Source organism: Aulonocara sp. 'chitande type north' Nkhata Bay, linkage group LG14, assembly GCF_057382095.1.
Source record: "Aulonocara sp. 'chitande type north' Nkhata Bay isolate Kocher_YH1m ecotype deep benthic linkage group LG14, A_spYH_male_GT1.1, whole genome shotgun sequence".
In the NCBI taxonomy this organism is placed as follows: domain Eukaryota; kingdom Metazoa; phylum Chordata; class Actinopteri; order Cichliformes; family Cichlidae; genus Aulonocara; species Aulonocara sp. 'chitande type north' Nkhata Bay.
Window position 1 is genome coordinate 11,653,662 of NC_141357.1, and position 25,366 is coordinate 11,679,027.

Here is a 25,366-nt window from a genome sequence, read left to right on the forward strand (position 1 = left end):
TTGGAAATAAACAAATAAATAAATAATGAGCATTCACCAGTTCAAGCTTCTCTAATTTGACATTTTACTAAACAAGATTAATGTCCTTGAGCTGTGAACAGTTTTATCTGGATATTTTTCTTGATTTCTGATATTTTATAGACAAAATTTTCAATTCATTAATTAATAGGGCACACTATAGAGTCATTAGGGACATAATTCTTAATTTCTGCACCATCACACACATCTGCTTTGAATCTAATGGGTAAATCTTTGAATCACTTCAAGCCTCTCATTAAATTAGAATGGTCAACTCATGTTATGCAGCTGCCTTTAAGCCGAACTCATTTTAAATGATAAATTAGTAATGTGATATGGCACCGTCAGACCGATAACACTGCAGTCTGTAGGAGTGTATGAGAGAAAGATAAGAAATTGCCAAGACAGTTGAAAATATGCACTTTCAGGCTGATTTAAAGGCCAGCGCTCTACAAACATGAGGACACAGCAAAGGGGGAAATGGAAAGAGGGCAACGAGTTCAGTTAAATTGGGCTCCACAGAGCCAAGTGGACTGTGAAAGATGGGAGGTAAAGAAAGAAGACCCGGTCAGAGCGTGTAGCTGAGAGCAGGGTGGGTCATCTTTTGGCATTAAGCCATCCCAGGCTTTTGGGCTAAAGCAAAGCTGTAGGTACATGTTAGGGCAACAGCCACAGACACAATCATCACTATGTAAGGACCACTCCACATAGTGGGCAGATAGCTGACTGACCCCCTCCTCCAGCCTGTGCCCATATTAGTCACTCTCAGGAGGAGAGTGGGATAAATATAGGGTCTGCTCTGTGGAGGGCAGGTCCTCCTAAGGCTTTAGGAGTTTACAACAGAGACGGATACAGCCCATGAGAAAGGCAGGGAATTAGCTGCTGTGTATGTTTATGTGTGTCCACATGTCTGCAGGTGCACGTGGGCCCTGATGCCTGGAAGCATAAGCCATGAACATGCAGAAAAAAAATGACAGACAGAAGACCAAAGGGAGAAGTTATGTTCGTGTAGTGTCTCGGTGAGCTAGCAGACCCACAAACCTCAACGTCCTCATTCAAGTCTGGCTGAAGGCCCGTGTCACACGAAATCTCAAGAGGTTACATGTTTTTGATTGTAATTTTAATCAAAGTGCATTTCCACAAAGTCTGCTTGATGCTAAACAGACTGTTGGACAAACATGGAAACTCAAATAGCAGATGAGGGCCTCTGGAGCAGAAGAGGTCAGGACCGATGAAGAGACAAAATTCGGGTCAAACTAAACATAGACTTTTGTTTTGCTAGTACAGTCGGCTTGCTGCCCTTTTCCCCTGGCTTCTGCAAGCGTGCAATTAAGTACCACAAGTTTCACTACTGTTTCTTTGGTAATCTGATAGACAAAGGTATGAGTGCTGGAAATGAACATACCTGAGTCAGGCACTCGAGGCTATTCTCAGAAGGATCCGGACTACATTTTACACTTACAGTTACAGAAAGAAATCTTTTTTTAATGTGGCCGAGGCAAAATATAGATGAGCAGTGGTTGTACCTGGACACAATTAAGCACTAATAGAAACTTGGCAACAAACAGGATCATCTGTTTTGTCTGATATCAGGCGATTTACTTAAGCTAATTATACAAACTTCGAGAAACCTACTTAACGTTAAAGACAAATCGCCCACACACAGCCCAGGTAAGGACCTATAACCAGGTGCCTGTATCACTGTTCAGCTGATAGTCTCTTCTGCAAACGCTCAAACAAAACATCTTTGTCACGTTTCAGTCCCATCCGTTTGCTTTGGACAATGTGTACAAAACACAAACACGGATAAAAGTGGAGGAGAGGGTTTACCAGTATCTTTTAAAAACTGATGGCACAACAACAGTGTTCCAGGTGTCGTTTATCCTCAGGCAACACTTAAAGTCCAGTGACAGCCTCAAAGCCTGTAATTACGTGCAGAAACCTGGTTAAAAATCAGCATTTGTCTGACATAAACAGACATGTATGTGTGCACACAAACAGAAAAAAATGAAAGCACGTCCCCTGTGTCGTGATAAGGGCTCGAAACCATCTTTGGGCACTACAAAAAACTGCTGATCACAACAAGCCACTAGCATCATGCTGTATTTCAAACAAAGCCAGGAAGTCAGAAAGATTCCCACATCTGCTGCTGTTTACCAGACACGCGACTGCCAGTAAGCACTGTGTGCCTGTCTCAGAGTAACTTCTTCCCATAAACCAACCTTGTGCAAACTCACAGAAAAAAAAGAAAGAAAGAAAAACTATTTCCTTAACGAGTGGGTGCAGCTCTAATAAAAGCTAAACGTTCAGTTTACTCAATAACTTTGCTACACTGTCATGTGTAAACCAACTAAAAAACAATGCAATCAAGACACACACTTTGCCCTTGACTTTCCTGAAAACCATAATAGAGGGCCCGTTCTCATGCGCTCGCTGACTCCATGAAAACAGCCCAACACTGGAACTAAATACAAATTGGTTAATGCTGATTACATAAGCTTTTAATCTAGTTTAAGTAGTTTTGAAGAAGTTTTGCATTGATTTTCTTTTTCCCCCTCTTCCCCAAATTTGTTGAGATTATCTGAGACAGCACCACATGAGTTTAGAAATACTGGAACACAGTAGGCCTTTGATCTGTCCTGAAGAGCAGACTCGTCTTCACCACATGTACAAGTCAGCTAAATCCTTTTACATCTCTCAGGCAAAACCAAGCCTTCACCCAACTTTGCCTTGATGTCTGCAGGCACAGAGAGATAACAGATAAGACCACTGGATGATAAAGTAATCATCCATCACTGACATCTCAACAAAGGGCATTAGTTCTAATCAGAGGTGGGACCAAGTCATTGTTTTGCAAGTCTCAAGTAAGTCTCAAGTCTTTATCCTCAAGTCTCAAGTCAAGTCTCAAGTAACGTCAGGCAAGTCAGAGTCGAGTCTCAAGTCACTGGTGTAAAAGTCCGAGTCAAGTCACAAGTCTGAAACTTTGAATTTCAAGTCCTTTCGAGTCTTTAAAAAAAAAAAAAAACGAAAAAATAATGTTGCAGTTATATGCTAAATGTAAATATTAGACCATGTAATTTTAAAATCTGTGTTTTTCTCAACACATACAAAATAGTGAACTTAGAAAATATACACAAATTGTGAAATTGCACCTCTTTAAAATGCAGCTCAATTAAACTTAGCTCCAAGAATAATTTTCACCGACAGTTCTGTATTAGAACTTCTAATACAGAACAGGATATATGGACAGCTTATAAAAAATTCTGATGAGCAGCCAGTTGTGCAGTACTATTATTGGTTTACCAGACACACAACAGTCCTAACTGTTTGGGATCATTTTAAAAGTCACATTCAGATGCTTATTGCTTAAATTAACTGTCAGGATCCAGGTGGATACGGGTCAGTTTGAGTCTTTTCCTTAATAATATTAAGACACATTAAGCCACTGACCTCAAACATAAAAGTTTAACTTGTCACATATTATAGCCAAAAGTAAAGAAAACAAAAAAATTATTTACAGTTTCTTCTTTCTCCACTTTATTTAACTCATCTTCCTCAAAAGCTCTTATTTCTATTTCAGTCATGATACTAAATACCAACATGCCCCCTGCCACATAAATCTCTTATTATGGCAATCGGGTGACCCCTTCCTTCCCCCCATTTCTCTCCACTAAGTATACCTAAAGAGGAATCCCTTGCTTAATTCCATGTCCACACCTGGAAACAGGTTGGATGATTCACACAGGCTGAAGAGCACTTATGTCTTAGTAAGGTCAAAAAGGGAGTACTGTGATGAGTAAGATCCTGATAAGTCACCAGGAAATACATTCATCAACCCTGATATTACAAAACCCACATATTGCATCAATTCACTAGAACACCGAGTATTGTGGTAAATGATAAAATTGCTACAAGATGAAATAATGGTGACAATCTGGTGTGTATTTTAAATCTTTATTAGCACACTCGAGTTTCAGACAGTACGCCCACAGTCTACTTCCACGTTGGAGTTGAAGTTGTGCTGGAGAAATTTGAATGGAGACCCTGTTACTTAACGGCAGCTTCACTCTGTGTCGCAGTCCCACCTACTTATTGTTTTTAGTCTCACTCACTCACACTCACACACACACACACACACACACACTATGTCGTCTAATTGTTTATTCAATACGAAACAGCCCACTGTCACTACTGTTCACAGCATGCCACTCTTGTGCAACTTACAGCTGGTTGATCTCATTTTTTGACACCACCGCGTCGTCGCTGAAGTAGGGTACCATCTTTGCCCCGCAGCAGGAGCAGAAGCTGACCGGCGACGAGCAGTCGGAACCGGCCACCGTGCCGAGGGTCATGCCGTCGAGGGCAGCGCGGAGGGAGCAGAGAGCGGCAGGTGTTTTTAAAGTCCGATGGAGAACTTTTACTCCTCTCCCACAGTCATCGCAAACAGTCTTCCGTGGGAGGATTTTACGGCGCGATTCGACAAAAAGTGAGGAAATATTCCTCTAAATATTTCACACACAAATAAGACGTTTCCAAATCGTAGTTCTGTTACAATAAATAAGGCAGGAAGATTGAAGCTAGCACGCCGTGTTCCTGCCCCCGTCAGCAGCGTATCACTGTCCAGTATTTCCCCAAGAAAGCAAAAGCCATTTTAAAAGAGGATCACCGCAGCGTTTTCTAAAAACATATTCATCCCTGCCACAAGAGGTAATATCCTTTACCATGTACAGTACTGAGGCGTATGACTTGGGTCAAACTCTTGCTGGAGAAGTCATAGCAGGGAGGAGCTGGAGCCACGTGTTTTTGGGAAATATGGGGAAGCCAATGAGGGCAAGAGGGAAGTGGGACTGACGGCACTAGCAGCACCTCTGCATCGACGCTTTTGAAAGTAAACCAGTTCTCTACTCCGCAGGTTTTTGGCTGCTTTGACTGGCTGAAGATACAGCTTCAGTGTTTGGTTAGAAGTTGGGAATTACTTAATGCCGCATCCATAATAGATTAAACACGGAGTGGTGCATTTAATAAGCCTAGTATGTTAAAGTTGCCAGAGTCAAGTGAGGCCCAGCAGCTGATTAGTTGTCCCGGCACAACAGGGTCAATAGAGGATCTATTCATCAACAAGCTAATGTAATAGAGGGAATAAAACTCGCATGGGCTTTTGGTTCTGCAGTCAGCTCACTGTGAAGACTTGTCTCCTCTCCAAACTTCCCTCCCAACACACAAACCATGTGGCTGGGTTACATAAGGAGAAGATAAATGAGAAACAGGCTGAAGTTATCTGGGCTGAGCTGCTGTAGCAGTGAGCCTGTAGTATCTAGGTAAAGTGGAGCCTGCCTTGTCAAGAAAGTCTGGGTGAGCAGTGACTGTTCCCATGAAGCTGGTCTGAGGGTATCAAGTATCAGCTGAGGTACTCCATGCTGTGAGGTGGGCACAGGCTTAAGGTTTATTTTATAGCCTTTTAAAGTTTTATGTTCAGTTGACGCGCCAGCATGCTGGGTCCTATGTAAGCTGCAAACAATCTGAAAAACAAGGTAAAACCACAGCGCACCCCCCTGCTGCTGCAGTCACACCAACGTGTGCCAAGTGCCTTAAATTCTAAACTAAAACATCTGTAGTAAATGACCTCTACCTCTACACAATGGAGAAGAGTCATACTGTGTTTACAGAGGGCTGGATTTTTGTTTTGAGTGTTTCCAAAGTAGTGCAGTTATCGGTAGGAAGTCTGAAAATAGGGCACTATTAAGAATACTGTTACACAATACACCTTTGGCTAAGCAATCACAAACTTTCCAGCCTGTAGTTCTTACATCCTGTTAAAGCAGAAAACACTGACTAACCTGTAACAGTAGCACCTGGAAACTTTGTTGGATGTACTAGTGAATCTTTAAAAAATGAGAATATTTGGGAAAAGGGGGGGGGGGGGATTTAATTCAAAAAGGTAAAAGTTCATATATTCTATATTCACTGAACATTAAGTGAAATCTTTGTTTTAAATTTTATGATTATGGCTTATAGATCATGAAAATCTGAAATCCAGTATCTGAAATTAGCCTAATCCAGTTCATTTCAGATTTTGCAGTTAAGTACAAAACTTGTGTAAACATAAAAATAGAAGCTGTTGGTGTACCAGTGTCAGGTACAAAACTGTTGTGCCACTGTTGTTAGATTCACACTGCTGAACTGCATTGACTGTACCATAGTGCGGCACATTATCACTGAGTTGAGAAGACTTTCTGGTAGGGCTGCTCAATTAATCAAATTTTAATCACGATTACGATCTGGGCTTTCAACGATCATTAAAAATGACAGAGCCGATTATTAGCCCCTCCCTCATTTATCCGCGACACCTTAAAGGCCGGTCCGTGAAAATATTGTCGGGCATAAACCGGTCCGTGGCGCAAAAAAGGTTGGAGACCGCTGATTAAGAGGACCCGAGGGAAGCTCGGAAAGCTAAGCAGAAGTTATTTGGAGAGGAGAGTGACTGCTGTTGGTTGAAAAGAGAGGTAAAAAAAAAAAAAAACTTCAGTGGTGTTGCACACTATTTTATATTATTTTCTAAAGTCATTGTTAACCCTTTAAATCCGGTCAGAGCAGCATGCTCCGTTTTGTGTAACTATTTTTAAATCCCTGTAGAACCCGAACCGCGTAAGCTAGCGCAATAATTTGTTTTGCATATGAAACCGGAGGAGTTGTACTTACATCTTATGCCATCAGCTTGTCCTCGGTCACGGTTTCGTTCCACATAAAGCTTTGCAAAAATTGCATAAAAAGCGCTTGCAGGAACAAAAACATAATATTCCAGAAACACGCTTTGCCGATCCGATCAGCTGTTTGTAACACTTCCCACAGTGAAACAGACGTCAGCGCGAACTGTCGCATGTCCGCCATTTCCTGGCCGAAACTGGAAGTGACGTCATTTTCGCGGAAATGTAGTTTTTTACTTGTAGGCCTTAAAAGCCTATACTGGTCATGTTTGACTTTTCTGAATAGTTTCTGGGATGCTTAGAACTCAAATTGCACTGCTGGAAATAGTTTATTTTGATGCACCTGCTGTTTTCTTTGCAAATTTGCATCATAGGATTGTTTTTTTTGTTTTTCCTGCAGTATATAAAAATTGGTGTATCTCCAAAATAAAACTATGAAGACACTCAAAATAAATTTCCTGTTGTTGTAAACTATTTTTTGCAACTTTTTTGTATTTAAAGTTTTGAGGGATAAACCTCTTAAATTTCTCCAAGTAGAAATATATGTAAAAAAACAAAACAAAAACGATATAAATTTTTTTGTAGTTTATTGCACTTTTTTGCAATTAATGTAGTTACTATGGACTTAATGCATACATATTATTAAAATATGGGCTATAACAGTTATTTAGCAACTTGAAATGCTCCCACAAATGGCACTACAACATGTAAAAAAAATAATATAAGCTCTGGCGGACTTGGTTCTATAGTAGGTCTTAAAGGGTTAAATAAATATCGTCAAATAATCGCGATCTCAATTTCAGTGAAAATAATCGTGATTATCATTTTTGCCATAATCGAGCAGCCCTACTTTCTGGGCCTATCAGACCAATGTCTGATCCAGCTATCGGACTGGCACATCCGTTCACAAACTATTAGAATATTTTCAAAGCTCAATTCAAAAGTGTTTATAACTTCGATATATATATTTATTTATATACTCAGTATTTATTTGGGTGCCCTTTACCAAGAATTGCTTCAGCAATGCGCTGTGGCATGGAGGTGATAAGCTTATTACACTGCTGAGGCATTACTGAGACCAAGGTTGGCTTGACAGCAGCCTTCAGATCATCTATATTTTGGGGTAAGGTATTTGTCATCTTCCTTTTGGCATCTTAACTTATAGATACTCTGGGGTTCAGGTCAGGTGAGTTAGCTGGTTAATCAACCACAGTAATAACATGGCTATTTTTGGCACTGTGGGCAGGTGCTAAGTCCTCTTCAAAAAGGAAAATGGCAATTCTCTATCAGATGGGAGTACAAAGTGCTCTAAAATCCCCTGGTAGACACCTATATAGGCTATGAAACAACCATGACGACCCCAAATCATCACAGACTGCAGGTTTGACTTGACACATTTTGAATTGTGTGCTTCTCCAGTCTTCTTCCAAAGCGTAAAACCTTGATTTCCAAATGTAATTCAAAATTTATCTCAAAGAGGACCAACACTTCAGTTATTTTTCTCCTTAGCCCAAGTAAGATGATTCTGCTGTTGTCTCTAGTTTAGGAGTAACTTGATATTAAGAATGTGACAATTGTAGCCCGTTTCCTGACTACGCCTGTGCCTAGAAGCTCTTGATGCAATACTAATACCAGCCTCAGTCCACTCCTTGTGACGCTCTGACGGTATGGAATAGGTTCAATTGTTTTTGTGCTTATTTACTACGGTGATAGCTCTGGGAAAGAAGCTATCCCTGAATCTGTTTGTCCTGGTTTTATGTGACCTGTACCGTCGGCCTGACGGTAATAGTTCAAACAGTTGGTTGCTGGGGTGAGAGTGGTCCTTGATGATATTGCCAGCTCTGCTGAGGTACCGAGAGTTTGCAGTGACCTCCAGGCTGGGCAGAGAGCAGCCAGTGATCTTCTGGGCTGTGTTGATGACCCTCTGCAGTACTTTCCTGTCTGCAGCTGAGCACCCTGCATACCATGTTGTTATGCCGTACGTTAGGATGCTCTCTATGGTGGCTCTGTAAAATGTCACCAGCAGCCTCTCCTCCAGGTTGTTCCTCCTGAGCACTCTCAGAAAGTGGAGACGCTGCTGGGCCTTTTTAACCACCGCTGTAGTATTTGCAGTCCAGGAGAGGTCATCAGATATCTGCACGCCCAGAAACCTCATGGAGTGTACCCTCTCCACACAGCTCCCGTGAATGTAAAGTGGGGCCGGGTCTGCTCTGCCCTTCCTGAAGTCCAAGATAAGTTCTTTAGTTTTCGTGGTGTTCAGTTGGAGGTTGTTAACTGAACACCACTCAGTCAGTCTGTTGACCTCATCTCTGTAGTCCGACTCATCCCCCCTTGAGATGAGTCCAACCACTGTGGTGTCATCCGCGAACTTTATGATGGTGTTTGAGAGATGGGTAGGGGAGCAGTCGGATGTGTAGAGCGTAAACAGGAGGGGACTCAAAACACATCCTTGTGGAGACCCGGTGCTGAGTGTGATGGTGCTGGACCGGTGGGGGCCGAGTCTGACAGACTGTGGTCTATTTGTCAGGAAGTCCTTGATCCAGAGGCAGATGGGGGTGGAGAGTCCCAGGTGAGACAGTTTCTGGACCAGGATCTCCGGGATGATATGATTGAATGCTGAGCTGAAGTCCAGAAAGAGCATTCTCACATAGCTTCCTCGGTGCTCCAGGTGACTCAGCGCAGTGTGGAGCGCTATGGTGATAGCGTCCTCGGTGGAACGATTTGTCCTGTAGGCAAATTGGTGGGGGTCCAGAGTGGGAGGCAGACCGGCCCTGATGTGCTGACAGACCAGTCTCTCAAAGCACTTCATCACTACAGGCGTAAGTGCAACAGGCCTGTAGTCATTTGGGCTGGCCACAGCTGTCTTCTTGGCGATGGGGATGATGGTGGAAGTTTTGAGGCAGGGCGGGACGGTGTTTGATGACAAGGAAAGGTTGAAGATTTTAGTGAAGACTCCGGTCAGTTCGTCAGCACATGCTCTGAGAACCTTTCCATGTATTCCATCAGGACCTGCCGCCTTCCTGGGATTCACTGACCTTAGAACACACCTCACTTGGTGCTCCCTAAGTGTTAGTGTGCCAGTGCTGGGGGCGGGTGGAAGTGGTGTGGCAGCTGAGGGCTTGGTCGTCTCAAAGCGGGCGAAGAAACGGTTTAGATCCTCAGCCAGTGAGGCATCAGTCCTAGATGTTGCCTGGTTATTGCTTCTGTAGTTGGTAATGTGATTGATCCCCTGCCACATTTTTCTGGGGTCGTTGTCAGCAAAGTGATCTTCAATCCTCCTCCTATAGGCAGCCTTAGCTTTCCTGCTACAGCATCGGGAGCTGGGATGTTGTGGCTGATTGGTGTATGTTCTAGGTCCGCGAACAATTTAATGAGCTAGAGTTGCTCTCCTTAAACTGTGTGCCATTTTATTATCCCCTTCTCTGAAATGATTATGACATGTTATTGTCATTGTTTTATGAAGTACTCTTACTTATCTTATAAAAAATCTCCAAAAACAAACGTATAATCGTACTTTTGCAAGTAGTGAATGACTGTTAATAAAGCTGAACTCATGACAGTGAATGTAAACTTATGTCATAATAAGTGAGCTAAAATAAAACTACAACCCTAATTTGCATAGATCCAACGGCAATGCTACAACGCAGGGAAACAGACAACAAACCAGTTGCCAGAGTGTGTACGTGCCGATAACTCTGATTAAATCACATATGAAACAAACACACCAGCACTCCAGTCCTCAAACTATACTTTGCTTCACCTACGTGTCCCACTGACTGCTCTTGCATCACAGGGCAGGTTGTGTGCTCAAGTGCTCTTGTCATGTGGTTCTGTTTAGTGTCATCAAATTTACCAGCACCCAGTGGAAACCTATTTGTCTCTGGGATGGTAACCTGAGACCATGCTGTGGTGTTTAGTTGAGATGTGAACAAGTTGCACAACTGTTTCCCAGCTACGTCTTCCTTTATCACTTAAAAGGGAATTTCAAGTTGAAAACAAACTGAAGAACATCATGACCTACAATGCCTAAAGTTCAAATGTTTGCTGAAGACTTAGCCCAGTCAGCTGTACAAGCGCTTAGCTTTGGAGAAATGGCTCTAAAGCTCTGAACAGTCATATAAGAAAGACAAATAAGGCTCTATTAGCAAAAGATATTGAACAGTAAACCAAAAGTATACTTTAGATAAGGACAAGCTGAAAATAGGTGTGTAAGTGAAGTTAGCCCAGAACGTATTTCTGCAAATATAACTGCAAAACTGTTATATCTGTATTGTTATATCTTGCATTACTCAGTGACATATGTTATGTATGTTATATATTTAAACTTGTCAGAAAAAGTAAGGGAATGTGTGTTTGGTTGATTGTTTCTTAGTTGTAACAATGCGTCTTGGCAATAAATTTTATACCAGTGGAAAGCTTGTTATTTCCTTTAAATAATGCCACATTTGTAAGAAAATGCATTTGTGGGTTGAGGAGCAGAGTTCAGTGTGTGGGTTAAGTTGATGAAAAACTTGCCAAATCTTCTCAGCCAATGCTAAACAGCTTACTCTGCCATAGACTCTTGTGTGGTGTCATTTATTGAATTGGACGAAGTCTGAATAAACAAGACATATTGCAAATTTAACAATTTATTCAATTATCAAACAGGGGCCTCAATAACATGTGGAAGAGCCATACAGATCCACAACAACCTGGTTCCTCATCTCATGTTGGTTACCAACTTGGGTCACTGCTGTGGGATGTTATAACATTTGTCAACCAGTATTTGTCGCAAGTCAGACAGTGTGGTTGTGTTGGTCACTCTGGCACGAACAGTACACCCAATTGGCAATTGTTGTCATCTTGGATAATAGAGTTCAGTCCGAGACCAGATCAAGTTTTTCATGGGCACAACTCACATACTCAACTCTGCTGCTCAACCTACAAATGCATTTTCTTTACAAATAGGGCACCGATTAAGGGAAAAGAAGCAGACTTTCCAACAGTATAAATGAGCCTGATTTTGCCCGATGTTTCTTCTTGTTAAAAGGGAGCTTTTCCTTCTCACTGTTGCTTAGTGCTTGCTCATAGTGGGTGGTTTGATTGTTGGTGTTCTCGCTCTATTATTGTTTGGTCTTTACCAGACAATATAGACTGCCTTGAGAAGACTGTTGTGATTTGACACTATATAAATAAAACTGAATTGAAATTAAAATCAAATTAAATATGTTGCACACAATGACTGTAACCCTTGGCTCTTCTGTGGAATTAACTGCATGCTGTTTGTGGATTTCCACTGTTTCCAACTGTTACATCACAGATTTTTTTCCACTGAGGTTATGGCTAATCCAGTATGAATTTCTTTCCCGAGAATTAGTTTCTCTTAATGAATAAGTCACAAAATATAGTTTTCAAAAAGAAAACTTACCAGGACCCGAATAGTTTTCCTGTTGTTCCAGTGACTCTAATATTTCCAATTTGCAATTGCATAATTCAGCTAAATTACAAAACTTGCATTGATGAACCATGATTTCCATTTTCTGCATTATAAAATTGTCAGATATTGTGCATGAAATGCTTATTGTCCCACAAGGCAGAACTTCCATGGGCGAAATACTGGAAGTACAAACTGTGCACTGCAGTTTCTTAGTGGCGGTGGGAACACATACGCCCATGTAGTCACTAATCAAGCACTCAATGTTTAAACAGCAGGTGTGCTGTAGAAAGACAGAAGGCAGGTGCAGGGTATAAATGACATATAACAGCTTATAAACTTGTTTCCACATGAGAAGTTGGTGTTTAAAGAGCATGCCGTTGGCTTGGTGTTGATTACTGCACCTCGCCCTTCTCATTCTAAGAGCAGGCCTGATGAACCTGCTCTGCTTGTGTGCACCTGTTTCAGAGTTCTCTATAAAGCTACAACATGAACAGGCAACAAAAGAGTTACACAACGCAAGGGATTTCAATGGTCAAGGCAGCATTAATTATAAACAATACAATTTTGGAGAAACCTATTGTGCCACTCCTCCTCCATTAAAGGCCGTGATTATTTTAACATGCATTACCACAGCAAGGCTCTGTAGTACTTATGCCTGTGTGCTAAACTGGCCTTTCTGCGCTCCCGGCCTGTTGCCCAGTAATATAATAGATAATATTTTCAATTACATGTAAATCATTTCCAAATCACTCTATTGTACTTTTATTTACATTTGATGAAGCAGTCTACCCTTTTTTCTTTTTGGAGCTGTACTGCAAACAAACAGCCAACACGGCAATACAATGACCCGTTTTGCACTCAGTAAAAAGGAAATGTTGTACAGCATGGACACAATAGACAGACAAGGTCAGGAGGAGGGCTGCTAAACAACAGGTCCTTTCTTCACACAAGCTTTTCTCATCCTCGGCCTGCTTTCTCACTACAGTAGATACAATACATTGACACAGAGCTAACTAAGGTGGCATTTTTGCTGATACATTGTGGCACTTTGTGAACAGCAAACCAAATAGGCAGGAGAAGGAGAAGTGATTGCGGGTATGCCTTTGTGGTTTAAAGGAACGAATCCAGCTTGTGCACCTTAGCATTTTGTGGGACAGCTACAAGATTAGACAAGATTAATGAAGCAGGAAACATCCAAGTTAATATCCCTATCCCATATCAATCTCTGTGCTGAACAGTACACAACACTGTAATGGATAATGTTGTAGAACAGGGTTAAAGTGAACAAATATTAAACCATTAAATGCAGGGATCTTTAAAAACTAATTTGACCAAACACTGAGTTACTCACATATCCCTGCAAATGATCTCTTTTGTGCAGCAGCCACAGTAAAACACATTTACCAACATTTATTCGAGCACTAACAGATTTACTTAGAGGAAAGGAAAAAAAAAGAGGAAAAAAAGCCAAATGATGGCTTTGGGTAGGAAAATAAAGACAGTTTTTCTAACACTGTCCTTGACAGTCAGTGTCAGTCCTGAGGCAACAGTGTATGGCAGAGATTCATTATTGCACTGCAGCAGTTATCCTTCATTGGTGTGGTGCAATGGGCAGAGATAGCTGTTTGCATCTGTCTGTGTGAAAAAGATGTTGACTGAGAGAGAAAGAGAATATGAGAGTGAGAGATACAGTGTGGGAGTCGGTATACAGCGAAAAGGAGAAGACAAAAACTCTGGAGAAGCACAAGAAAACGATGATGGAGAGAAAAATATTACTGCAGTACAAAAGGCCAAAGCCTTCCTCAGTTTGAACGGCTCCAGTGCAATGTTACTGGCCCATGCGGCTGTGTGAAGGCATACGTAGGTTGGGGAGTGCACAGTTAATTGGACCTCTGCTCTTGGTTAATACACATTGGGCGTCCCTTAGCAAGGTCCTTGGCTGCACCCGCATAAATGTGTGTGTGCACGCTCATCAATGCCTATGACTTCACCTCTGCTTTGAGGTATTACCTAACAAATAATCAGGACCACATGTCCTCGCGGTCACTATCGGGGTGTGTTTACTGTAGGAATGATGTCACCATTTTTCAGCTTTCAGCTTTCAGCTTTCAAATATATCTGACAACCCCCCCACCCCCTTTTTTTTGCATGTTCCACATTTGTTCCAAGTTCGCATTATACATGCCCAACGCCAAATATTTTTTTATTTTTTTTTATATTTTTTTATATTGGGCCTGACAAAGTGTTTGTCTATGAGCAAGTTGCGGTGCAATCCAGATGTAGTGCGGCACGTACACAACTATGTTCAAAGGGTTTTAAATAAACATTCATCTAGTCAGAGTTAGCATCTGAATAAATGTCACTCCACCAGAATGAACCAAGATGGTAAATGATGGATGCAGTTTGGGGTTCAGTATGCCCAAGGACACTTGGACACATGGACTGTAGGAGCCAGGGATCGTTCCACCAACGCTCCGACTGGCAGACCACCTGAGCTCTACCAACTGAGCTCAGTCTCCCGTCCTAGTAATAAATAGGCCCGACTGTGCTTAGCATCCTTAGATTAACTTGAATGAAATCATAGTGATTCTGGGCCATGGTCAAAGTGCAAAAATAAAGAAAGAGAAAATAGAGAAGTGGAGAAGCTCAGGCTCACTGGACTGCTTCTTAGCACTGCTATTCAAAGATGAGGAAACACTAACACGGACTGGCAGGCAGGCAGTGTTTTGTTGTTTTCTTTTTTCCTCCTGTGACACGACTCCTGCAGAAATCTGTCATTATCTGGCATTTCTGTCATGCCTCCAAACAGGACAATCAGACCAGCCCTTTAATCTGCACTGACTGAACTGTCTGTCTCAGGCTGAGCTCAACACAGCTGGACTATATATGTGGAGTTTAGCTGCACTGCATCTTTACCTGCTGAATTACACAGTAACTACAGCAGTGACAAGAGGCAACGTAAAAATATGAGTTACACCTGATAAAAGCTTGACACAGAAAGTTAAACGACAAAGACATGCTACTTAGATTGCACTTCAAAGTTTAGATTAGTCTACAAAAGCCCTTTACAAAGTCCATTAAAGACGGAAAGGCTGCACATGCTTTGATGTTCCACTTTCTCTTTAATGACTGTGCACTAGTGTCTCAGAATGTAACGCAGGGAGAACATTTGAAGTGAGTGCGGTATCTTTGCGTAGCCTTCCCCACAATGGAGAGAAAATGTCTGTGTTGAATGGCAGCTAGTAGCAAGCCAGACACAAACATAACAAAGTGCAAGCTTTCAGGCTCTCCTCGCTAAAGAGAATTTCATTTCAATTGTGAACAGGGCCTTGGCCCAGGTTGCAGGATAATGACAGAGCCACCCGAGTCATGGAAACAAAAAAACAATAACAGCTGTGACGTCCTCGTCTTTTATGAAGACACAGATGCACACGTCAAAAGCAAATCAGCTAGACCACAACCCTCGGGCAGAAAGCCTCAAATTAACCGCACCCTGCAATATGACAGGGACGGCCAAATATTGATATAAAGTTCTCACAAAGCCGCCATTTGTTTACGCCAAACAGAAAGGAACTATTTTTGCCATATCAAAACGCTCTGTGTTACACAATGTAAATATATAAGTAACTTCCAAATTTAGAATGAACGACTTGTTGTCTTAGCAGCTTACTGTTCGCTGTTTAAAGCAGAGGAAATTTGGCACTACAATGCAGGGACCGTGTGCGAGGAACATTTAGGAATAAACAGGAACACATTTTCATCCGATTCCAATTGATACATTTCCTTTGATTATGCTGTGACTAGAAAGATACAGCAACTTTTTCTAATGCTCTTACACATGGGAATTCTGGTCTTTGAATAGTGTTGCCTTAAAATAATGACAACAACAACAAAAACAATAATAATAATAATAATAATGTGACAGCTATATTAATGTCTTATAAACTGACAACATAAAATGTGCTTAAGCACTTAGAGGTAAAATTGAATAATACTGATGTACAGTCTCCCCCTAGTGGTCTGAGATGCAGTTTGCGTGGATCCTGCTAATGGCAGCATTTGAAAGTAAAGGGTTGTTTAAGGAAACAAGAAACATAAGACAGAGGGGTGGTCTCACCTCCTGAGATGGAAGCGACGGTCATCCTCGCCACTGCCCGACTCCTGCAGAGGCAAACAATATTGTTAAAGAAAGCAGAATATTTATTTAACTCTTTCATCACCTTTTTCTGACAAGAGATGCTTGTATTTCAGGAAGAACAAAGATTATTTCACAACCAATGGGAGTGCGTCACATTTTATTAACTGTACATTATAGGAGCACTACAGTGGGTGGCAGTGAGGGCTTCCATGTAAAGCTCTTCATCTATGACTTCACTCACAAGACAGGGCCACTACTTCAAGTGAGGCTCAGAGCAGAGACCAGGGATAAAGGCCGAAACACACTGAGTGACCATGCCCCCGATACTCCCCACACCCTCGGGTGCTCTCTTCCCAAAACGCATGCAGTCATCCTCCCCCACCACTGGAACCAGCACAGTTTGCCGCACGCACATGCACGTGTTTTTAATCCCAGCCTTTTTTCAGTAATCCCTCACAAACTGAGGGAACTTTCTCTTTGGCATCAATCTGTCAATCCTGGGCCACTACCCAGGCCAATACAGACATGCAGTGTGCACAGACACGCCCAGACCGAACGATAATAAGATGTTACTTCAAGATTGATAATGGAAGATGGTGACAGGCGGGTAAGAGAAGGAAGAGCAGGCGGCTGCAGGCCAGAGCATTGTCATTTTCTTCTTGGTGTCCACAACCACAGATGCGATTAAGCCTAAAGAAGCATCTGGCTGAATGGTGCTCTCTACATCAACAGCTTATCGGCCTGCCTCCAAGGCAAAAATATTGTTTCTTGGGTGAAAAAGGAGTGCGCAGATGCATACTGCACGTACACACACACCTCTGACACAATGGCTTGCTCAGCAGATTTCAAAGGCAAATGTGAAACCAGGGCTCCCACCGCAAAGCAAGCCCACATATTCCTGATTAGTGTAGACGCTGCGTATTTGTGTTTAAAACAACATAAGGTAAGAAGGAGGCTACGTGCGGATCTCTGTGGTTATCGTTCCTTTGCATGGATGTGTAGGGAGTGGTTGCATAGCCAATGAGAATTGGGAATTCATAGTGCTGCTAGGCAGATTACTGTGTACTGCCACAGTGGGGAGGCTATTCCCTGCTGGGATGTGTGGAAGTAATGCTTTCTGTATTACCACAGGGTCAATCTTAAACCTTTATTTGATCCTGTGTGGATCAGACGTTTAGAGGGCAAGCATACAGGGAAATATTCTAACTATTATGGTGCGGTGGCATCCAAGCTGCAAGCCTCATGGCTGCTGAGTTCCTTCATAGGAGTTTTATTGCCAGTTCTCTCCCCATACAATGCTGCCCCTTTTCTCAGGTTTCTGCCCTCTCAGCAGCACACATCTCACAAGAGTCCTCACAAGGCTACTTCCCATCAGAAGCAGGTCTCATGACAAGCAGCTGGTAGCCTCAGCCTGCGACTCTTTTGCTGCCTGGTCATAAATTCACTAACAGCAATAAGTCGTGTGAACCATCTGTTTGGTTCAGCAAAGGCTGGACTTTATTAGGGCGTCCAAACTCTGCCAAGCAGCATCCCATGCAAATGTTAGTAACCATTAATAATAAGCCTAAAGATGCTTTTAAATCATTTTGTCTTGATGACAAATTTCCCCACCAGCATCAGCACCAGGATGTTTACTGACCATATATTTACTCCTGATCTATTCAAAAGAATTTGCACAGCTGTCCATGTGATTCTCCACCAGGCTGCACATTTTCTTCAATCGCATGTAAACTCTGCAACGCATTGTGATAATCAGAAGTCCTTGTCGGTATTTGTCTTCTTTTCTTTCTCAGAAAACAGCCTACCAGAGCAGTCAACATCTGTCCTCACAAACAGTACTTTGCACAAGGCATAGGTCTTATCTACTGCAGCCACGCCGTCACCCTGCACTCAAGCGCTTGAAGCCAGACGCTGGAAACCTCAGGCTTGTCAGAGGGGATAAGAGGACTGCCTTCCTGCCGGCTCTGACATGCCTGCCACACTAACCCGCTTCCCGGCCCCTTACTGTCTGTCACTCTACTAACCAGTGATCCGTTGAAGCTGTCTTGTTCTCCGGACTGCAATCCTATCCTACGTTTTACACCACAGAATACACAAACATAATGATGACTTTTACAAACACTTCAAACTGATTAAAAAAAACATCTGTCTGTTTGTCTGTCTATCTATGTATGTATGTTGTGTTTTTGTAGTTCAGTTGATCTGAGACGACTTTGGGTTCTCCGGGAGGAAGTGAGTTAGCAAACATAAGCTCTACCTGCTAGCTTTGTTCCTGCTAGTTTCAAAGAAAGAAAGAAAAAAACAACTTTTCACATTTAATATGAAGCTGGGATAGTGGCCTGTGTTTGGCTAAATAGCTTAAAACTCAAACCTCCATCTCTTCATCTCAAAGTAAGAGCTTCCTTTAGGCTTACAGTATGGGGCTAGCGGCTAGTAAAGTTAGCCACCCATGTAGGTTGAGTACAAACTGGGCTAACGGTAGGCTCACCGTGTCACACCAGCCGAAAGTGAGGCAAAACGTCAAACCAGTTTACAGATACTCACAGACACGCAGGGGCTGGAGGTAGTGCTCGGTGTCGGAGACCGCTGGACAGTAACCAGTGCCATCCCGACTGCAGCTGCTCAGACCTCGGTCACCTCGGAGAGTGAAACGACGGGATACCGGACATTATTTTGGGCAGACACTACAGTGCACCGTGCTCCCGAGGTTATTTCAACGGAGGTTGCTTAGTTGCACCGCTTGTGTCAAGTCGCAAACAATAATGAAAGTTTTGTAACATTTAGTTTTTCAAACGAAAAGTTGTATCCAGAAACTTATAGCAACTGAGGAAAAACAAACACAGCATTTGGCTATTTACTGGAGAGCCGACAGCTGAGGGTGCACTCCTAAGACGTCGAATTACTAATGTGATATTTTTTTGATAAGAGTATTTTTAGATACCAATTAATTCGCCCCTCTTCAAAGAGTCTAATTTTGTCTACTTTTATTTTGACAGGAGATTTCTAAATTTCCTACAGAGGCATGCCCAACATCTGTGCACTTTACACGTCAGCATCCCTCGCCGGTGCTATGCGCATGCGTCCTGTTAAACAGCTGTCAAACGGGCTACTGGCTGGTTGATAAATACACTTCAATTTATCCTAAGGTCACTAAAAAACGATAATTTACACTGAATTAAAAAAAAAAGTATAAATATGGTCAAGTTTAATATATTCACCTAAAATACAAATACTCTTACCTAATCAGTAGAGTTTAGTATCTAGTAAGGCATTGTATTGTCACATATTTAATCGTCTGTGCTCATCTGCTCCTATGGGTTCTGCTCCAGAGGACCTGACCTTACTCTCCGTGCTTACACAATTTTTCTCCTGTCACACTACATACCTCCTGCGAGAGAGAGTGCAAAACCGAGGGAGGCACATTTATGAAGGATGATGGTGAAAGGAGGGTGAGCTCAGAAAGACAGGTTACAGAAGGAGCACAGATATGTGAGAAATTAAAACTAACATAAAGTGTCAGAAGATAACAGCTTCAGTGCTTCTTGGAATTGTTGTTACACATTTCTGAATTTCAGCAGAAGCATACCTGGGAACACAAATTTAGACAACCCATTCGGATTTTACTCACTCGCAGTGGATGTGCAGGCGTGGAGCAGGTGTTGGTATTAGACAGGGGGAGGCCTGGGTGGATGGGTAGCTGTGTGGGTGTGAAGCTGAGGTCTCTGTGAGGACAGGAGGCTCATTCGGATTCACTTCATTGCATTATTTGGGTCATCGCTTCCTCTACTTCACCCTCGTCTCATACTCCCCTCCTCTGTCCTTTCTCCTCCTTTCTTTTCCCCAATCATCCAATTATATTGACTTCAGAAGCACAGGAGAAAGAGACAAAAAAGGCCTTAAAATAACCAAGAAGCTTGGGGGGAAATGTGGTTGATGAGCAGAAAAGGAAATTAGTTAAAATGCTAAGAGGATGAAAGAAAATGGAAAGTGGATATAAAAAGCAGAGAAAACATAATTGAAATGATTGCAAATAAAGAAGTGACAAAGTGACTGATGACTTCTGCTTCTCACATCCCCCCATCTTCATAGTCAGCCCTGCAGTGTTGGGTGTAGCCCATTAGGCTTTACACATATTGTGTGTGTGTGTGTGTGTGTGTGTGTGTGTGTGTGTGTGTGTGTGTGTGTGTGTGTGTGTGTGTGTGTGTGTGTGAGAGAGAGAGACAGAGAGAGCAGCTGTGCATATAAATCTACCTCTATTTGTTTTCAGTTTTATGGCAATATCCTAGTTCAGTGTATTTGTTTGTGTGCACATGTGTCATTTGCCCTGAGAACAAATTCCCTGCAACCACAATTATGACAGCAAGGTAACTGAGAAAGCTGAAGACAGAATCACAGAAGGCAAAAGATGAGGAAACACGGGGGAAAAAACCCTTAAAACAGACCCTTCAGAGACAGGTTACACAACAGGCAAAGATGTTGAGAAAGTGAGTGTGCAGCAGCAAACAAGATTAGGATTAGAGGAGAGGATGATTCTACTTCAGGGACTTAGTGTAAAGATAAAGACAATGGGACTGAAGACACTCCTCCTTGTAATTAGGGTGCTGATCTCCAAGAGAGACTGGATGACAGATCAGTGTGTGTGTGTGTGTGTGTGTGTGTGTGTGTGTGTGTGTGTGTGTGTGTGTGTGTGTGTGTGTGTGTGTGTGTGTGTGTGTGTTTGTGCACAATAGGTTATGTGTGTGTGGTAGATTGTATGGATACTAAAGGGACAAAATGATGACACAATATAGATGATTTCTGCGTTCAATGTGAATTTTTACGTTATTACAAGTTTATGTTCTGTCTCATTCATTTAGATTTAAAAACACGTTTTTAAGTTGAGTTGATTACATGTACGTTTCCATGTCATTTTGTTACACAATTACAATGTTAAATGTTACATTTATTGGAATCTAGTCAAATGAAACTTACTTGATTAGTGTACATTCAGTTTTAACCAAGTATCTAAGTATCTAAGACCCCCAAGAATCTTTTTTCTTTCAATCTTTTGTTTCTTCTTTTTTGAGTGTGCATTGTATAGCTACACATTTTCTTCCACCATAAAGCCCCACACCCTCCTCTAGTGCAAGAGAGCCCATCTATCGCACCTCCATCCCTAATCCCAGTTCCTTTAAAAAAACAAACAACTAATGTCATGATACTTTTAAACCAACAGGGGGGGATATGACCCTATTAAAAACAGCGGACATACATAGTTGATCAAGAATTGCTCTTATAAAATAAAATTAAAACCTTTTTAATTTATTATTTATGTATTAATTTATTACAATGACAATTTTTAAATTAGAATTAAATTAGAGTGTGTATATATATATACATATATACATACATGTATATGCAAGACCTATTAGCAAGAGCAGGAGTCATAATGCATTCTTAAAAGTCAGATGAAAAAAATCTTTAATCATAAGCAACAGCATTTTATTAAAAACATTTAATGAACCTGGTCTTTGGGCTTTTGACATTTTGATGGAGCTTAGAGATCTTTTAGAGTCTGCCAATGCATCATTAAAGGAGGCCCAGACTGCTCACTTTGCAAACATAAGCTCCTTTTCAGAAAGAAATCCAAAGATTTTATGTGATGGTATTAATAATAATAAAACAACTCGCCCTTTCTCTCTGCCATGTCTAATAAGTTGTTTTTTGGGTTTTTTTGTTTTTGTTTTTTTTGATAAGATAATGACTTGGCGCATGTGACATTCCAGTAGACCTCCATCTCACCTCCATCTCTTATTGTTCTGGATTACTTTCAACTGATCAGCTTTCAAGATTTGAGAGTGATGATCACTAGAACAAAGCAATCCTTCAGCCATCTGGATGTAATACCAGTCTTTATTACTACAGTTCTTGCCAGCTATTAGCCCTGCACTGTTAATTCTTCACTGTCTACGGACATGTCCATATATCAAAGTTGCTTTTTTTCGACACATCTGGATAGAGTTGTGTGCTTAGAACTTGCTGCTGCATTTAAATATATATAAATACTTTAAAACTCAGTCTGTGTTTTGAAAAAGACAATCCACAGAAACTGCTCTTATGATGGTTTCTTATGGGGGATCTTTCTGATAGCCTGTACTGAAACCTAGCTGGCCCTACTGGGTGGTGTTCCACAAGACTCTGTTTTGAGGCCCCTTTTGTTGCTTTCTAATGTATACTTACACCTCTATCTGATGTATTAGATAGGGGACATCCTAGGCTTTCCATTGATATCTCAAGTGTTTTAGCTCCAGAGAAGAAGAAAATCACAAAAAAGGTTCAATGGCAAGATTCTTTTTCCTCGGTTCTCTGGAGGATATCCAACTTATATGACATTGTTCTTTCAAATAATGTGATTTAATTTATCAAGGACTGATCATTACCTCAGATGATGACAAATAAATTAGTGCCTCTCTCTTTCAGCCACAATGTATTTTTGTTGCAAAGCACGTTGCTATCTTTGTCTTGAAAGGTGCCATATAAATGAAACATTTATTTACATTATACATCTCTCCAGTTTTGTTTTGTTTTTTCTGCCTTTTAAAGCCACCTATAGACATACCTACTTACACAGGTGTTTAGTTAGCACCAGGTCTGCTTTTATTCAATGCACTTTCATGAATTTCCCCTCCTCTTTTTGGTAATTTGTCAAATTTGTATGTTTTTTTCTTCTTAACTTTTTTTAAATTACTTTTAATTCCAGTGTTCCTTTATTTCCACTTTTCTCTGCTGTGGATTTTTGTGACAAACATGGTCCCTTTGTTGGATATATAAATAAATATTATTTCTTCAGCACATATAACAGTGGATAATAATTTTGAGAGTCTAAACTTTTTGATGGGGCTCTCTTTAGGAAACGTTCTTTTGTGAGAGAAAACATGTTACTACCATTCATTCCCAAGAAATGCATCTTGGTTATTTTTGTGCAATTATCCTGACACAATGACAAACATCTCTCTGACTCCCCTCCCACACTGGTACGTAGGAAACCAGTGCCAAACAATAGCTGCTCTTACCCCAGTCACATACTGACAAGTATTCATTCACCGTTCCAAATCACTGAATTTAGGTGTTCCAGTCTCTTCCATGGTCACGGGTCCAGCATGGTACTGTGATAGGAGCTACCTGTGCAACAAGTCCAGTTATAAAAAATCCTAACTACTAAATATTCCACAGTCAGTTGTGAGAGGAAGTGATTGGGATCAACAGCAACTCATCCACAAAGTGGGAGTCCACGGAAAATCACAGAGCGAGATCAGCAGATGCTGAGGCGCATGTTAGCCTTCTTGTTCATCATTGGTGTCTGACCTCACAAATATGCTTCTGGAAGAATGGAAAAAATCCCATAAACACATTCCCTATGTTAAGAATGTCTCTTAAGTTTATATCTGTGTAAAGCCAGACAAGCAAATACCTTTGGCAATATTTATTTATTTATTGCCAAGATATAATAATGTGGATATACAACCCATCGTTCATGCCAAGAAACAAGTGGATCATGTGTCTTTAAAACAAATGCATCATTCGGGTATGTTCTGACCTCTTCTGTGCCATCAGCAATTGCACCGTGGGTATGATGGCTTACACCAACTTGCCTGTCAAACAGTTCACACAAACTTTAGTGATTGTTAACTCTCCTGCTTATGCTGCTGCTCATGACTCTAAAGCTTCCTGTGAGTCTGCAGTGTCATTAGTTTTTTTTTTCTACACTCTCTGTCAGTCAAACCTTGAAGCAGCAGGTAAGCCTTCTGGGGTGAAACTCACCAAGACCTCAATTAGCCATGGTCGCATGAAGTGGGTGTTTTGAACCACACTTCTGAGCAGTGCTCTGAAACATCTGCATTTTGTAAGCTCAAAGCATCAGTATCAAGCCTGCAATCCCTTACCAACCTTCCAGTGATTTCCTAGTGTTTGTTGCAGTCCTCATGTGTTGATTTCCTTGTGTATGATAGGACAGTTTCAAGTTCTTTGGACTCTGATCCTATGGATTTCTTCCATATACTTCTCCATGCAGAATAGCAGTGCAGGAGGAACACCTGATGTCCGTTGTAATACATGTAATGCATGCTAAAAATTTGAGTTTTCTTGTATAAGCTGGACAACTTTTATTTATATAGAGTCAATTCCCTGCTGCAGCCACCTCAGAGGCACTCAACATTAGGTAAAATGTTTTCCCATTCTGTTTAAGGCTATTTTGCATAATGGATGCATTTCAGAGAGTCTATTAAGCATCGCTTCCCCTGCTCGGTCTCTGTCTCCCTCATCTCCTAATCTATAATGAGAAGACAGATCAAGGACCTCTCGGTGTATCTTGGCAACAATTATATGAACTAAGCACACAGGAAAAGTGAGAAATGGAGAAAAGAGAGACAGATAGAGAAAGTGTGTCAGAGAGAGAGAGAGAGAGAAAGTGAAAGAGGGCCCACTGTGTGGAGATAAGATGGTATTCTCCATTCGTGCAAAATGAGTTCATTAGAGGAGGGAGAGACGGTCATTGCAGGGAATCAAGGTGTCTGTGTGATAAAGGGTGGGAGCGACAGATTGGAGGGAAAAAAAGAGTTTCATTTCCTGTTCTTCAGAGACACCGACGGTATCGGAGAATCAGCGGAGAGGCTGCGTAAAAGAAGAAAAAACCGGAGAGACAGGGAGAGGACCGACCGAGTGTGTTAGAGAGGTAAATGCCAGGATTATTTGTCAGGGAAAAGAAGAGTCACCCTCTGAAAAAAAGATGACTGAGGGGAGAGTTGAAAGATATGTCAAATTCAGCTACTCTGTAAGAAGTGGAAAGCCACTGCGACTAAGCGTTAGGTTGCAAATCAAATCCTGTGAGGGAGTTCTCAAAGTGACAGCAGCCCAGACACAGAGCACTGGCCCAGGCTCGCTCGGCCCAAATTCATATAAGAAAGAGAAAAACAGGAAGATACGAGTGCTGGGAAAGAGATGAAATGAGCTGGAGGTCTTGATAGACACCTGATAGTGAGGGAGGCTGGCAGACAGGCAGCCCAGCAGATGCTGAGATGACAGGTACAGCGGGGTATGCTGGCTGTGCTGCGC

The 25,366-nt window shown here is 41.6% G+C and overlaps 1 protein-coding gene across 2 annotated transcripts in view; it reads right to left on the bottom strand.

The window, feature by feature from the left end:
* Window positions 1-19,149, bottom strand: part of ssh2a (slingshot protein phosphatase 2a) — a 31,251-nt gene extending 12,102 nt beyond the window's left edge. Inside the window, exons 1-2 of one of the 2 annotated variants that reach the window (XM_086260924.1) lie at window positions 18,821-19,149; window positions 16,256-16,299 (exon numbers count right to left, since the gene is read on the bottom strand). In XM_086260924.1, the coding sequence (XP_086117050.1) occupies window positions 16,256-16,299; window positions 18,821-18,883 (107 nt within the window). In that variant the 5' untranslated portion in view covers window positions 18,884-19,149. Of the gene's footprint in view, window positions 1-4,242; window positions 4,772-16,255; window positions 16,300-18,820 lie in introns of those variants that run through there. The other variant, XM_086260923.1, reaches the window with a different exon arrangement.
* Window positions 19,150-25,366: the final 6,217 nt, after the last annotated feature.